The sequence below is a fragment of the Halictus rubicundus genome, chromosome 2 (genome assembly GCF_050948215.1).
Source record: "Halictus rubicundus isolate RS-2024b chromosome 2, iyHalRubi1_principal, whole genome shotgun sequence".
NCBI lineage: Eukaryota > Metazoa > Arthropoda > Insecta > Hymenoptera > Halictidae > Halictus > Halictus rubicundus.
In genome coordinates, this window is record NC_135150.1 from 14562768 (window position 1) to 14579172 (window position 16405).

Sequence of the window (16405 nt, forward strand, 5' to 3'; positions counted from 1 at the left end):
CGGAGCAGAGCGAAGCAGAGCGGAGCGGAACACAGGCCAACGCAAAAGGATACTCGACATTCCCTGTCCGCCGCGGAATAATTCAACGTCAAATTACCTACGAGCTATCAATAAACTTCATTAACCGCCTTCAAAGCGCAGAACACCGACGGAGCGAGCCAACAGGTGTTTCGCGACAAAATTTTATCAAAAATCACGGAAACAGCCTCAACCGGCCCTGAAACGTTTTCTCCGGTACCAAAACTTTCCCGGCCGTCGGGGCGAGCCTTCGTACGCCAACAAACCGTTGCTGGAAATTTATTCAAGGTGATGGTAGAGGGGTAGTACGTAGGGGTTGCATCAATTCGTGCCTTTCTTTGAACTAGAAAATATATTAATTTCATAATATGTTATAATTGGTCGTGGATAAAAATAATTGCCATTGCTTCCTGCTTTTTGGCATCGTCCTCGTAAAAGTTACAACCCTTGTCGAAAGAACGGCCTCCTTTTGATCTTCGAGGTGTAATAATAATAAACAACCGACCACATACTATACGAATGCAGTAAAACAGAACAACGAAGACAGAAGTGCAATGTATCGGGTCGTCCGTAAAGTTCGTGTCGTTTATTCACCATATTAACTAGATATTACACCCTCAGATTTTCATCTCTTTAGGTCAATGCAAAATTCCCATAATGACAGAAACTTTAACTCTTTGGTGGACATAAAAAATCATATATAAAAGTTTTTCGCCGAAAAACGCAAGTTGCGTGGAAGATGGAAGAAGATTATGGAACAAAATGGCACTTACAATAATTCAATGAATGTATATCGAAATTTAAATGTACTGCGTTTGAGTTACCCTTAAAAATCGGAACGAAATTTCCGGACAACCCAATACATTAGATGCAGACCTACCTTCACAAGAGCACAGAAGAGAGACAATATTACACCTCAAAAAAAAAAAAAAAATAATAAACGTGTTAACCAAATGTAATTCAGCAAGACCCGCGTCACCGTCGCTGAGGACTTCAACGTCGATGCGACGAGAATACAACGAAGAGGAAGAAGCTACTGATTGGATGTTGGCTAGGAAAGACGAACGATGACTAAAACCTCGCAACATAAATTAAAATAAAAAATCCTGAACCGTCCAGCGGCACGAGTTAATGCAACTTCCCAATATAAAGCTTGGGGAGGGGGTGCAAGGGAGTAAGAAGGAGACATCACGGTCGCGTATCCTTATTACAAAATCCCTCCGCAGACCGTGTAGTGGCTTCGACTAGCATCCGCTTGATCCTGCTGTCGAGGGTGTCCCTCTTTCCGTGGGATAACGGGTTGCGTATCGTGGTCGTGAAGGAATTGCCTTTGCCGGTATCGGTGGAGCTCGCGAGAACAATAGAGACCCTGTGCACAAAGGGCAAGGATGCATCCGCGTCGGGAAGAAGGAAGCGCGCGGCGCGCGAGTTCAGCGTTCCGAGTACATACAGAGGGGGGGGGGTTGCGTTCTACCGGTGAATACACCGCTAGAGAGAGAGAGAGAGAGAGAGAGAGAGAGAGAGAGAGAGAGAGAGAAGAGGACCCCCCCTCCATTCAACCCCCTGGCACCCCTGGCCGTCAGCTAGGGGCAGCTCGTCGCTCTGGCAGTGGGGGACGGTTGGCCTATCGGCTCGGGGTTGCTTGGAATCTATCGGTGGGCCAGATTTCACTGACACAGTCTCCGGCTTAGCGGGCACACGCGACGAGAGAGCGATCCTCCCCGTGACTCTTCTCCCTTGCTCCCCCCTCTCTCTGCGGTGCGCGGTGGTCGCCGAGAGGCAACAGTGAGCGAGAGAGAGAGAGAGAGAGAGAGAGAGAGTAGAGCCATGCCAAGAAGAGAACGGGAACAGAACCGAACCGAACCGAACCGAACGGGTACCGAACAGAACAGAACAGAACAGAACAGTCGGAGCGTGTGTGTCCCGGTGCGCGTGCGCCTGGTCAGTGGATGCGTTAGCGCACTCGCGCCCTTCCTCGACGTCCTTTTGCGAGGAAATTGATTCTGCGCGAGACGGAAGCCTGCTGCGAGAGCACCGCCAGACGAGAGCCGGGGCCCGCAGACCGCGCACACACCGCACCGGCGACGGAACACACCTGTCCTCTTCCTCGCTGTACTCCGTGTTATCCGTTCGTGGCACATTGGCGCACGCTAAACCGGCCACCCGTCGGCGCCTTGTTATTATGTAAGGGGACGTCGCGCGACGGTCTTTTACGCGCGCGTGTGTCTGTGTGTGTGCGTGCGTGCGTGCCTGTGGACACGCACCGCCCGACGCGGACACGTTGACACGCAGTTTTGCGGTGACACAAAGTGTGTTGGACGGTGGCCTCGCGAAACCGCGAAACATGCGAAAGGACGCGTCGCGCCGGCCGCGTACACAGGACCACCGACGACGCGTCGACCACCGACCACGACACTGAGAGAGATCGAGCAACGTGTGCCGTGCCGCTGTCCCACCGGAGCTTCGATGGAACTGACAATCCTGCTGTTGGCTTGCATCGTGGGTGAGTGTGGAGATTTCTGGGGAACGCGGTCCTCGAGAGCGTCCACGCGGCGTCCTCGGTCCTCCGCCGTCCGTCGGAACCAGGCTCGCGACTCTTGCGTCCGTTCAGCGCTCTTGGGCCCTCGACACGCTACTCTCGGGGGCCCGTCGCGTGCCCCAATCAACCAAACCAACGTCCCGCACCTTGTACCCGCGATTCCCAAGGTTTTTAATCCTCGTTTGCAACCGGGCCTCTATATCCGGACCGTTTACAACGTGGTCGAAGCGTGCGCCCCGAACGCAGCACCCCGAAGACAAGTTCTCCGAGCAATGCACGCCGGACACGCTCGCCACCCGAGATTAAACTTCTCCTCGCCGTTATTCTCGCTCGGGGCTCACCGCGACGAGAAGGGTGCCGGAGGAACGGTAGATGAGATCGCGGGGGTTGAATTTTAAGTACGAGTCCGCCGGGCTTGTGCACGAGGGGGTTGCTTAACCGGGAGACCGTGCAGTTCCCTCTTTGAGGGGATTGAAACACGGTTTAATTTAACTGTGCGTGAATCGCGCCGAGCTTCTTCTTCTCGGTCCCCGCATCCCTCCCGACCCCCTCCGCCCCCGTTGGTGCACAAGGTCGTTTCCAGTCGGGGGAGGGGGGGGGGGACGTTTTTGCTCGCGACGTTCTGCATATTTCAGCGGCTGGCATTAAGGGAGGGAATCACGGTGCACGCGGTAGCGGTGGAAAGGAAACGGGAAAAAACGAGAGGGGCGAGAGATCGGTGAGCGGATAACGACTTTCTCTCTTTCTCTCTTTCTCTCTCTCTCTCTCTCTCTCTTGGTCGCATCGCGCGTTGTTTGTCGTCGACGAGGTCGGCACACGGGGAAATCTGCGCCGGAGGATTGGCTGAAATCGGACGGCAGTTCAATTAAAAATGAACGGGTGAAATGAAGCTACGCGAAACGGAGGATGCTCCGGGTCCCCGTCGATTATCGGGCCGCTGGCCTCTCGCGCGCCTGGTTCCGTGAAATTTTGTAATTTCGCTCCTCGCTACTCGCATCACGTGGCGCGATGCGTATCGACCGCGACTCTTTTGATTACCGGCTGGAAACGATAAAAAGGAAAACAAGCGAACGCGGGTGAAGGGAGTAGGAGGAGGAGGAGGAGGAGAGAATGAAAACTGAACGTACGCACGCAGAGAGGGTTGAACGCACGCGGATTCCGACGGTTTCGTCCCGGCCGGGGACCAAATTGCGAGTGCTCCGCCTTCCGCTTTTTGTTCCTGTACCCGGAGCCCTTTTTCCGAAAACAATTTGCGGTGCCGGGTTATCAGCTCGCCGGGTAATCGGTGCTTGATAATGCGGCGAACGTCGCGTCGCGTCGCGTCGTCGTCGCCTTTGACGGCCGGTGGGCTGCTGGCTAGCACGCGCGAGTTTAATCGCCGCGCAGACCCTTGTTCCTCGGCCGAGTGAATAACTTTCAATTTGATTCTGTCGGACGTCACCTGTTTTGCCTACGATCGCGCGTATTATAGCTCGCGGCGTGTAATAATTGTCGAGCCGCGCCGGTTCGAAAGTGCTCGACCCCGCGGTTATCTGCGTGTACCGCGGAAAACATAAATATCAATGTTGCGCTCGATGTTTGCAATAATGTGGATGAAGAGCACGGTCCGCCGGACAATCGTGTAGGCAAATATCTGCGGCGAGTATACGAGCAATTACGTTGATATATATCGATGGAACACATTATGCGAAACGGGCCGCTGCCAAAGTGTTTGGTCCTACGGTATTCGACAAACAATACAATTTACGCTTTCCTATAGAGCTAATTAGAAGTAAGCCGTCTGGAGAGAGAGAGGGAGAGAGAGAGAGAAAGAGAGCAATTAATGAACTCGTTATGAATTCCGAGACTTTGCGCGTCGATGACGAATCGATTCGAGAGACGAGAGAGACCCCGGCGTAAAATCGAATCGGTCCGAGCTTCGCGTTGGCGTCGAAATCATAAAGTATGCCGGTACTTATTGAACCATTCAATATTTATAGTATTGGCACAGTCTTCCCGGGGCTCTGATTACAAGGAGCTTTACGGAAGCAGCTTTGTTTGCACGGAACGTCGCGGAAACTCGGGGTCCCGTAACGCTGTAACGAGATTAAATAGGGGCCACGGTTGTACCCGAGTCCTCTCTCCTCCTCTCCTCTCCACCCGGTCTCTGTCTGTACTGTCCTGTCTGCTCTCTTTATCTCTCTCTCCCTCTCTCTCTCTCTCTCTCTCTCTCGGTTTCGTCCTGGTTTTTTTTCGGTCGGGTCGCACCATCGGATCGGGCGCGCGAACGAGAGAGAAACCGCGGGCGCGAGAGTCAGATGTCGAGGTCGTTCCGGGGCGATATGGGATCGTCACCGACGCGCGCGGTTAAAATATTTGTCCTCGCAACTATTTATTTGCCGTCGCGAATTGAACAGCTCAATTGGCGAATACGTTTGCGAACGAATATCCCGTCGGCAAACAACGGTCCGCCCGGCGAACGAGAAAAAAATTACTTCGCGCGTGCACCCGAACAAGAGAAAATGAACGGCGAAAAAAAGTCGAAAATGGGGATGGGAGATAGTGACGAAAGAGCGAAAAAGAGAGAACAGAGAGAGAGAGAGAGAGAGAGGGGGGGAGAGGGTGATAGAGAGAGATAGAGGGGGAGGAGACTGTTGGAAAGGGGAGTGAAGCGAGAAATTTGAGGGCGCAATCAAGAGGGATTCTTATCCATTGGCGCATTGAACTCGCGGAAGTGGCTAGACGAGAGGAGGCGACGGCGCTGAAGGGTTCGCGGCTGCTGAAACGAACAAGCGTTTTCATAATAGAAATTTAATGAACTTGACGAATAATTGTGTCAATGGATAATTGCGTTAATGCCGCTCGAACGGGCACGGTTCCGAGGCTGCCGCTCCACTTCGCCCGATACAACAAATCACGCGGCTGGTTCGCCACCACCACCGTCGCCGCCGCCGCCGCCGCCGCCGCCTCCGCCTCCGTCGTCGCCTTCCGTCGGCTTATTTCATCGGCGCTTTATTGAATTTTTTGCTTCCGCTCTTTCCTGTCTCGGCGTCCAGGAGGAAACTCGACGCGGAAAAACCGTATCTCTCCGGGTAATCGAACGCGTCCCCCGATTTTACGACTCCGTGCCTCGGCGGAGCGGAGCAAAGCAGGGCAAAGCGGACCGGAGTCGCGAACAGAAAGGGAGAAACAGAGAGAGAAAGAGAGAGAGATGGGACATGGGGTCTAGGCGGATTGTCCTATTCTCTCCGCGAGCATCCTTTTCATCGGGCGAAACGCGTGCGAGCATCGAAGCGTCGGTACACCCCCGCACACACGCCGATGCTGGCCCTGACGTGAAATACGACTGGTCTAGCATCGAACTGTCGATTCCATTGTAGCGATTCTCCATCGACACCGGGACGCTTCTTTCGTTCCTTGTCCCAACCCCCCGGAACGAGAGATTGTTTTTCCGCTGTCTTTTTGCACATCCGCTGCTCGGCGCTCCTTTCTTTTTTCTGATCCTATCACGACCTCACGTGCAAACACACATATACACGCGCGTACACGTCGTGTGTCGCATAGTCGTACACGTCGCGTACACGTGCAGAACCAGTCGTCGGACTTTACAACGGAGAATGAAGAATGCGAGAGCCGGGCCCGCGAGTGTATCGCTGCATCGTCACCCAACCCTTTTTTCCTCCCCAATTGCGCATCGTGCACGAGTTTCTTCCTCGCGGCTCCTTTTCCGTTACCCTTTCAGCTTTTTTCTTTTCTCCACTTCGCCCCCGTGGTCGTTGTTTTCTCTACTACCATTTCTTCTGCCGTTTCTTCCTCGTCTGCTATTCTTCGGGAGGAAGGCCCTCCACCCCCCCCCTCTCTCTCTCTCTCTATCTCTCTCTCGGCCTCTGTCTCTCGTTTTTTTTCCGTTTCCTCCTTTAACGAGTCCGTACGATTGTCATTTTTCTATGCAGCGCCGCGTTGCCGGGGATTCCGCAAGTGTCCGCACGGTGAATAGGCCGGCACTTTAAATGCGGATCGTCTCTTTATACGGGATATGGAGTAATTCTCTCGAGCAAGCGAGCCGATTTATTCACGGTCGACCAACGGTGCACCCTGTGTCCTTTTCCCTCTTACTCCCCCCTGCCCCCGCCACTGCGAAGAAAGCTTACGCAACACCCCCGACACTTTTGCAATTCCCCGCACCTTCGCAATTCTCCGGGACAGCCGGTCGGGCGAGAAAATTTTGTCTGCCAGCCGCGAGCTGCCACGCGAGAAAGAATTCTATTCACTTGGGACGATAAAAGCTGCGGGCCCCAATGGGGACGACCGGGGGTGGCGAGAGGGTGCGGCGGCGGCTGGGGGGCGTCGCCCGAACGGGCACGTTTAATTACTTCCGAATCCACCGTCCTGTTGTTTCACTCTAACAAAACACCGCCGCGAGATTTATCGTAACGACATCGCCGTGGACAGTTGTCGTCGTCGTCGTCGTCGGCGTCGTCGTCGGCGTCGTCGTCGTCGTCGTCGTCGGAGCGGCGACCGTTCTCGTCGTGTGTACTGACGGCCGCTGAAAAGATTGAACCTGCGAGGAACGCCGGTCGGCCATTCGTTCACCGATCGCTCTTTCTCTTTCCACGACTGCCTCGGGATTGACGAGCATGCAGATCCAAGTAATTGGGGGACTGATTAATGATCTTAACCCCCGGGGGGAAATTGTCGTGCACGCTTTTTACGATTTCGACGGGCGAAAATAGAATTCGGATCGAAAACAACCCTCGAGGAAAAGACTATCCATCGTCGACTCTTGCGCTTCTTTTCGGTGCGGTAATGGTCTTACGCGCACCAATAGATGGATTGGAGTGGATTATTGTCGGAGAAAGTGGGGAATATTTGCTGTTTATTTGTTGGCTATAGTTTCGTCTACGCGTACTGTTTCATCTTTCTCATACTGTTCGCGTACTGTTTGCTAAAAAGATTGATTATCATTTGACTGCGGATTTCTATGCAAAATGTTAGGTGTACAAATTTCTTTCTTCGTGAATTGATTATTTCTATCTCTAAGACAATCTCCGTCACTGTTTATGCATTTACTCTATCTTAAAGTAATTGATATATTGGTTGGAAAATACGAATTCAAAATAAGCTTACCATTGATTCACTACGGGAGTCACGAATTAATTTGTACACCAAATAAAAAACAATTGTATGAAACACTAATTAGGTAAAAATGAATTTTTTCATGTGATAATTTCAGTAAATCAAACATAGCGTAAGAATCTTCTTAAATTCTTCCAACCCTTTGTACTCCTATGTCGAGGCTGAGGCGAGATTTAACAGGTGTTTACAAAATCCCAGAGTGCAAAGATTAATGGGTTCGCAGTATTGTATTTCATGTATTCATTTTTCTCGTAAATGTATAAAATCCGCAGTCCAGTCCAATCCAATAATTCCTGACGACTGCAGGTCGCCATTATCTATTAGGCGCAGAAAATTCATGACGAACTGCGCTCAATAGGAAGGGTTAATTTAACTCCTTGCTTAATTATTTATTTTCCTGTTGCAGTGATTAGGACTGCTTTGTCATTCTTCACCAGGAGCCTGACTCGATATCACAAGACAAGAAGTTAAGAAAGTGAACATTGAATTTTTCACAATATAATACAAAATGTACTCGATCAATCTAATCAGCTTCTAATACAATTCCTTTCGCCAACAAGATTCCAAGCAGAACTAAAGAAATTGTTCCTCATCCGAACTAATTGACAGTGCATTTATAATTCTTCGCCAATTTAGCGTCTCCGTTTACACGAAGCCAGCTTTCGTTGGTTTGATCAATCACAAAAAATACTCCGCAATCGCACCTATCTTCGAAACATATATATTAATTGGATGTTTTAAACACTGTAATCCCCGTGAAACACGAGAATCCTCGCGATCGTTTGGAAAAGCGTTGCCAACCATTTCGCGGCAATCTGCGATAAAATAATTGGCGTATTCGCGTCTGCTCAACAAAATAAACGCTCCGATACATCAAATCGTAAATAAATTTCTGCCGGTCAGGGGTTGAAACCGATACACCCTAGCGAGAGCGAGAGAGAGGGAGAGAGAGAGAGGGAGAGAAAGAGAGGGGTGAGAACGGCCGTTCAATCACCGAGCACAGCGATCCGCGCAAAGATGAAACGAGCCGGCGTACTTTTGGGGGTGTCTAAATTGCCTCGTGGCACCCCTCGGAGTCCCGACGTTTTCGGCTCTCATTAGTGCACACGCACGTTTCGCCGCTATAACTCGGTCCCGACTCGATTCCCGATCCCGCTAATTTGTCCCGCAGTTTGTCTTACGGACAATCGAGCCCCGCCGAAGTCCCGCGGGAACCGTTTCGCGGAGCAACCCCGGGTAAAAGGGAGTTCCCGGCTGGTAGTTTGGGGCATTGAAGAGGAAGGAAAGGGGGTGGGGGTGGGGGTGGAAGCTTTCCAGTCCCGGATCGACGAAACCTTTCCAACTATCGGGGCCGGGGCTGTTTCCGCTAAATAGCTCCGGTCCTCGCTTTAATCGTCGTCGTCGCCTCGTAATGAATTCGCCAGGCTTTTCTTAAACGGGGGAGGGCGGGGGCGGCTGTAACCACCCCCACGACCGGCCCACGCTTTTCAACCCTTACGCCCACTGCTGCCAATTGCATCGACGATTAAATTACGACGGCCAGGCAAAGGTGAACTAGGCGAAGTCGCAAATGAAATTCCGGCGAACGGAATCCGCCAGAAATCTTAACGATCCCCGCTATCTCGCCCGGACAGCGTGCCGACTACTTCGACCGAGGTTCAAGGAAGTCCGTGTAATTTAAATCTCGACCTCCGCCCCGCTTTCCGTCCCCTCGCCAACCCCCGGCCGCGCGCTAGCGCCGCCGTTGAACCACCCCTCGCGATCCCGTATGACGCTAACGGGGGGAATGCGGACGCTTAAAATGCCTCTGTGTCCGATTAAATCTTAACAACCTAATTTCCCGAGCGCTGGGTTCACCGACTAGATGTTCCACGAGCTTCGATCCCCGCGGCTCCACCCCCCCCCCCGGCCACGATTTTTCGATCGCCTACAAAACCCCTCCGACCTCCTCCTCCTCTCGTCGAACCACTTCGCCGCCAGGCTTCTTCTAAAGTGGCTGGGGGGTCGGCTAGAGGTGAAAATTAGACGTACGAGGCGGGCCAGGGTCTCAGCGGGGTATCTGGGAATAGTATTTCAAACTGACCGACCACCAGGAACATTCGTTCCGCCGGAAGATCCGCCGGAAAGATTGCTACGCTCGAGTGTCTTTGCCGAATTCATGGCCAGACGTTTATTTTTTCTTTTTTTCTTCTCACCGAGGATACGGTGGAGCGTGTAAGCCGTACCCGATGCACTGTGCTCTATTGATAAGATGGTAATGCGGTCGGAACTCTTGCTAGCTGATAGAAGCGGCGGGATGCTCTGTAGAGGATTTTATTGAGGTGCTTGTTTTCCTTCCTTCGAAAATACTGTAATTTGTAGGAAATTGCGGATTACTCGCTGGCAGGTTTAGAAGTTGACTTTGTGGCCAGATACCAGGAAGATGGTTAGCTCTGGATTAGGGTGCTTTCAGAGTTTTGGATTTGATAAGAAAATTCGAGAAAACCGCTCGCTTTTCTGCCGGTTCACACGTTTCCTCCGAGAGGAGTTTTCTGATTGGTGCAATCTATGGTTTTATTGGTCGTGACGGACTACGTTTTATATATTTATAACTAGCGGATTTTATGCATTTATAGCAAAACTGGGTGGGTGCCATTTCAAACAATAAAAAGATTACAAGAATTTATGATTGCCCTACACCTGATTTTCTTACACCTTAATGAAACTATTAAAGAGAGAAATAAATTCCTACTTGGCTCCTGTGTCTTGCAATTAATGCAAACGATTTTTATTTTGCATACAGATCCGCAGTCTATTTATAACGATTCAAGAAGAATTCAAGAAGATCGATGATTTTCAGCTTGGAATTATAAGCGGACGAACTTTTATTTGGCTTCTTGTTCTTGTAATTGTAGATAATTTTTCTTTCGCATAAAAAGCCGCTTATTATTCGTCGTGACTGGACTGCAGATCTTCATGCAAGATAAAAGTTGTCCGCTTCAGTTGCAAGAGACAGGAGTCCAATAGAAATGTCTTCCTTTCTTTAACAGGTCTAAAAGTCTAAAGATACTATAGGGACATCTTTAAATTCTTTTAAATTGTTTACTATTTAAAATTTCATCGACTCAACTTTGTTATAAATGCATAAAATCCAGAGTCTAGTCATGACCAAATTAATCTTAATTAATCGTAAAAATTCACCTATTTTCTGTTCCCAGATACTCGAGAATATTTCGTTCTTCTCTACGCACGTTCTAAAGATATATTTCCGTAAAATATAAAATTAGAAACGAAACAAAATGTGTCGACATAAAACCCAAAATGGGTGTGTGCAGCAATTATATCCTTTTTCAACTGTTCACGCGTAATATCTGGCGGGTTTAATGCATTTATGACAAAAATGAGTAGGCGCAATTTAAAATAGTAGTTTCGCCACTTTCATAAGGTAAAGGAAAATAATTCCATTAAAAAAATGTAAGCTGTCATCAATTTCTTGAATGGTGCTATAAATATCAAAAAAGTTGTGTACCATTATATTATATAAAATAGTAAAAATATTAGAGGAATGTAAGCATAAGAGCACGTTACTTTCAAATAATTAGGATTATTAACTAAAGCAATAAATCCTATTCAACATCCTCTTCTTACAAATGTATCAAATTGTATTCACACATTTTCGAGAAAAAAGCTGGAACGCCCTGAACAATCGTTTGAGAAACCAGTTATTTTAAAACGTGGGTGTTATTTTTGAATCGCAATTCTTTCCGATCGTCTAATAAACATTTGGGACGTTCAATTTTCCGTCGCGGTGATTTCGGTGGGCGGGCGGTCCGGGAGTTAATGAAAAATTGACAGGCCAGGAGTTTCGGTGCCGAGCAAACAGTTCTCTGAAGCATAAGCGGTTAGTTAGATCCGCGGCCGGGATGTTCCTTGATCCGGCGCTTGTAAGAGCGAGTAAATTCGTATATCCCGCATGCTGATTTGCGAAAGGTCCCAGGCGTACAGTTATAAAGGAGAGCCAAAGCTTTCGGGTAGAACCCTGTGGTGCTCCCGGCTCATCCACCGCAACGTATCAGCTCAGAGAGACTATAGGGCCCGGACCATCTTCTTCACTGTTACAGTTCGGGATACGGCGGAACAAGTAACTGTAATTACCATTTGGCTGCGCCCAGACCCCCGTAAGTAGTCGGCGGGCAATGCCGGTGCCGGTGCCGGGCCGGCTCGGGCGCGGCATAAGTATTTGGCATAGAATAATGTAGACAGTTGTAAAAGCTAATGGTCGTTGTCCCGAGGAGAACGAGCCTGAGCCGCTGTTACGACGGCGGAACAAGTAATAAATTGCAGTTTCTAGTAAATAAAGCGGCCGATGCTTTTCTTCCGACCGATAAAGAAGAATACGGTCGCGCGGCCTACTTGGGATCGTTTCGCTTTTCCTGTAAGGCAATCTGCGTCTGGTGCAGTGACAGGGAAAGATGGCCTCGAATTTTTGCGATCGGCCTCCGTCCCTCCCACTTCCACCGCCCTCCCTCCCCCCCAACCCCCTTCCGCCGCCATTCGACTAATGAGAACGGGAAAAGCGTGTTTCTTTGATAAGCCGCGCTCCAAATTCTATATCCAGCCGGACGATTCAAGGAACGGCACTTGTTCTTTTGTGAACGGCTGGCCACTTATTTCTGCGGCGGGCACGATCAACTTTCCCAGCCACCGTATCGACAGAATACTAATTTAAGCTGGTTCCTCTTTCCGCAAAATTCAATGCTGTCGCTCGGAGCTGCGCTTCGGATGAACCGATGAAACGGGAAACCTGTACTAATTTTTGCGGAACATTACACGGTTTTGTCCGCGATGTTTGCTGCCACTGGCAACCGGTATTCTATCAGAGAGATCAAACTGTCTGCCATTGTAATTCTCCGTATTTTCAATGCGGAAAATATTAATATAAAACTCGACGTATGTCATGAAAACGTTAATGTTAAAATCAATGTGTTTGTTTTCTCGTAGTGTACAGACGGAGAACGTTATAAAAGAAGATATTAAAAAGCGTACAATTAAATTAATTTTCTTGAACGTTGAAACCTAATAAAATCACGACTCATTAGTGCCTTTGATCAGCCAAAAGAGATTCTCGAGTGGCGCTGCAGCGGGCAAGCGTCGACGAGATTTTAAAATTCCTCGCACGATGGAACAAGCATTTTTTTTAACACTTTCCACGCCTTTCAAGAGTTACATTTTTGCGAAAACGAGAACTTGCGGGGGTCTGTTCATCGCGCGCTATTGTGTTTCGAAATGGAGTGGCAAGGGCGCGTTGAATAGATCGACAAGTGTAATTTGAGGTGTGCCGCGGCGAAGTACGCGAGGGTGGTGGGGGGGGGGGGAGGATAGGTCTCTACTTCTGGTTCTAATTGGATACGAACTATTCGAAATGATCCGCGGCAGTCGTTGATACTCCCGGAGGTCACAGTAAGATCCTATTGAACTGCCATTAACAAGTGTATTCGCGGGTCTAACAATACCGGCAAGTTGTATACCGACAGACAACACTACACAGCCGTGCAATCCACACGGACACAGGGAACGCAGACGATTCTATCGGGTACGCGACGACAGGACAGGCCGCACACGGATATTCGGGACACGCTCCGCACACAGAAATACACGGAAACGTACACATTCGCGAGATATTGCGAGAGGCGGAGGGCGCGGGGCCGCGCGCACGCGGTGTTATTTGTAGACATACCAATTTCGCCGCGTCTCTGCCGAGTTAAATATCGTTAGAGCGCATTTTACCTAACTAGCCTTCACGATATTAAGTCCCGTCCCGTTCTAGGTCAACCAGATTCAGTTTACTCGGCGCGTGTGATACCACGGCCGCCCACGTTCCGCCTCAGATTATTAGGGGCTCGCAGTAATTCCTGCCGTTTTTTGACATAGAATATTCATTATTTTCATAATGTATTATACCGTCGTTCGAAACGTTCGGCTGCTTTTTGCCGTCCTTCTGCTCAAAGCTGGACACCACCCACAACACGCGCAAGGTACAAGCCCGACTGTGCGATAGCGATTTTTTTCGTGAAAGTTGGGCAACATCCACGATTTTAAGGGCTATTTTCACGCTTTCAACATGGACGCTGGCCGAGAAAAAAAGATCTAACCGAGGGGGACCAATCTTCATTCTTCCAATTCTGTCTTGAAACAATTTTTTATTGTCCATAGGGACGTTTGAATTTACGTAAACATTTGGAAACGGAAAAGTATGCTCACTTTTTCGTATGAATTGGAAGCATCACAAAAAAATTGCACTAGGCGAAAGTAGAAGCTTCACGCGATATGACGGAATTTTGCCGCACTCATTTAATAAAATTACAGTGATTTTCTGTATATGTCGCCAAGGCCTACGCGATAAACGTCGCGGAATTATCCCCACCACCGCGGGGTATACCCCGCGAGGGGCCGCGGCTCGGGAATGTGTTGTTGACATGCATCGAGAATTCACTGTAATTCGACCGAACAGGAGTCCGTGTCAGAATTACAAACAACAAAATGCCGGGCTCGACACGACGGAATTAGATAGACTCATTGAAAAATATTGTGTTCAGCCACTGGAAAAACATTGGACTCGAAACGTTACCAAAACGTTAACTGGATTGGATTTCGAGGTTTTTGGCCACGTTTCGGCGACTCGCGACCGGCCGCAGAGCAGATGCGTCCGAAACGTATTGATTAATTTATCGAAATCTTGTCGAATTCCCCGCGGTTATTCCCGACGCGGGCCCGCCAGAGGCCCGGACTTTCGCCGTCGGTTTTAAATTCGGCGAACGACCGCGCCGTTTGAAATACGCGCGGAAAATTACAGCATCGGGAGCCAAAAAACCGCACACAAATTCCGCGGCGTGACAGCCCCGTTATTCCCTCTTCGGAACTCGTAAAGAATGCGGTGTCGCGCACGCATTTTTAGCTTTTCCGACGCGACGGCATATTTAGTAGCCGATTCTTTTATTCGTTATTTCTTTTTTTTTTCGTTTTTCGTCGCCGCCCCGAGACGACTGCCGCCGCCGCCGCGCCGGCCGAAAACGAACGCGGTGGCGTTTTCTCAATCATCGCCGCCGCTTCCCCGTAATTCTCGCCGGGTTCGCAAGACAGCATACCGGACACGCTGAAATCCCGAAATTTCCCCCATCAGGAATTACCGTATTTCGCGAGGCGCCTCGCTTTCGCGGATTTCCTGTGCTCCTTTTGGCACGGCGCTTTCCTTGGACGAAAATAAGGGAGTTAGACTTACAAATAGACAGCGGATTTTAGGGATTTATGACGAATCTAAAGAAGATTTATGAGGAATTTAAACACACTGATGCATTATTTTCAAAAAATAAATTTCTACTCCACTCCAGTCATATTTTCACTCTATCGATAAATTGACCGAGATAAATGCTTAGCTGCGAAGCGAACATTTCTAAAAAGCATTCGGCCATTACCCGTACGTAACGAGTTAGAAATTAGTTCTTTGCGATTATACGGTACAGTAGAAATTTAATTTGTTGAAGCATTTTGGAACATAGTTGATTGATTTTAATCAGTATGGTACGTGGACGAGGAAATTATTTGTCTAGATTTGAAGATAAATTTTTAATATATTCGGGTTAGGGTGTGCAAAGTACAAAAAAGGTTGGAGCACTAAACGAATAACTTTGATTCGATGGGATTTTTGAAGTTGCTGAGTTGGCAGCCAAAGTGTTAAACGATGTAGGCAATGGTAATCAGATGGAGTGATGTCAGGCGAATAAGCTATCAGTCACAGTTCCCCCATCATAGACATCGCAAACCATTTGAGTGGCTTCAGTCACGGTTTTTGCAAGATTGAGAGCACACAGCGCTGAGTATGCAGTTTAACGCTTGGAACCGTACACATTATTGATTTATAAGGCAGTGTTTTATTTAACTATTATCCGGGCGCGTTCGAAATCGTAAAAAAGCCAGCTGAATATTTCTGTGTGAATAGCTGGTTGTTATGCGGAATAAAGCGGAATAAATACCTTTCTACAGTTAATAATCTCTCCGCGAATTTTTGCAATGGAAATGGTAAATTTAATATTGACACATTCCGTTAAAAAAAGCACGAATAACCGGCGTACGAACAAAACGATACCTGTATCATTGTAATTTGTCACAGCTTTATTTAAATGATCGCCGAAATTGACGGTATCCGGTATGACTCTCTGAAAATATTCTTTCATCGAAACGTGCATCTTTAATGTGGTTTATTTGAAAGATACGATTATGCATGCGGAGAGCACGTCAGAGTGGTGAGCCCGGGTTGTCTTTAACGTACACATTTCCCAAAATAAATACTGCACTCTGAATATATCATCGAAGTTGTTCAGTGTTCGGCGATTAATATTAATAAGGACGTGCTTCGTTTTTTAAAACGAAAACGCCGTGCCGGCCGTCGCGTTCGCGCGGATCGAAAAATCCAGCCGGAATATTACACGGCGTCGCGACGGCGAAAATATTTTGCGAGACGCAATCGCAAAAATGTCTTCAGGAACGGTTTGCCTCCGGTGGAGGCGAGGGTGAATCGCAATTGACAGTCGAACCGTTTGTTTGCCAGACAGAACTCCTATCAATTTAGCTGTCCAAGTCGTCAGCAGGAACGTTGACGATTTCTTCTTTCCTCCCCCGTCCAATTCTTTCTGCCCGAGTTTCGCTTGAATGCCGGAGCAGATTCGAAAACAACTACCACTTACCGGGACTCGTTCG

At 48.9% G+C, this 16405-nt stretch overlaps 1 protein-coding gene across 2 annotated transcripts in view; it reads left to right on the forward strand.

The window, feature by feature from the left end:
• Positions 1–1950: 1950 nt before the first annotated feature.
• Positions 1951–16405, forward strand: part of LOC143365373 (cell adhesion molecule 3-like) — a 62107-nt gene continuing 47652 nt past the window's right edge. For both annotated transcript variants that reach the window (XR_013084535.1, XM_076805489.1), the window contains exon 1: positions 1951–2521. Coding sequence is in view for 1 of the 2 variants with exons in the window: in XM_076805489.1 (XP_076661604.1) it covers positions 2485–2521 (37 nt within the window). In the remaining variant the exon portion in view is untranslated. The remainder of the gene's footprint in view (positions 2522–16405) is intronic.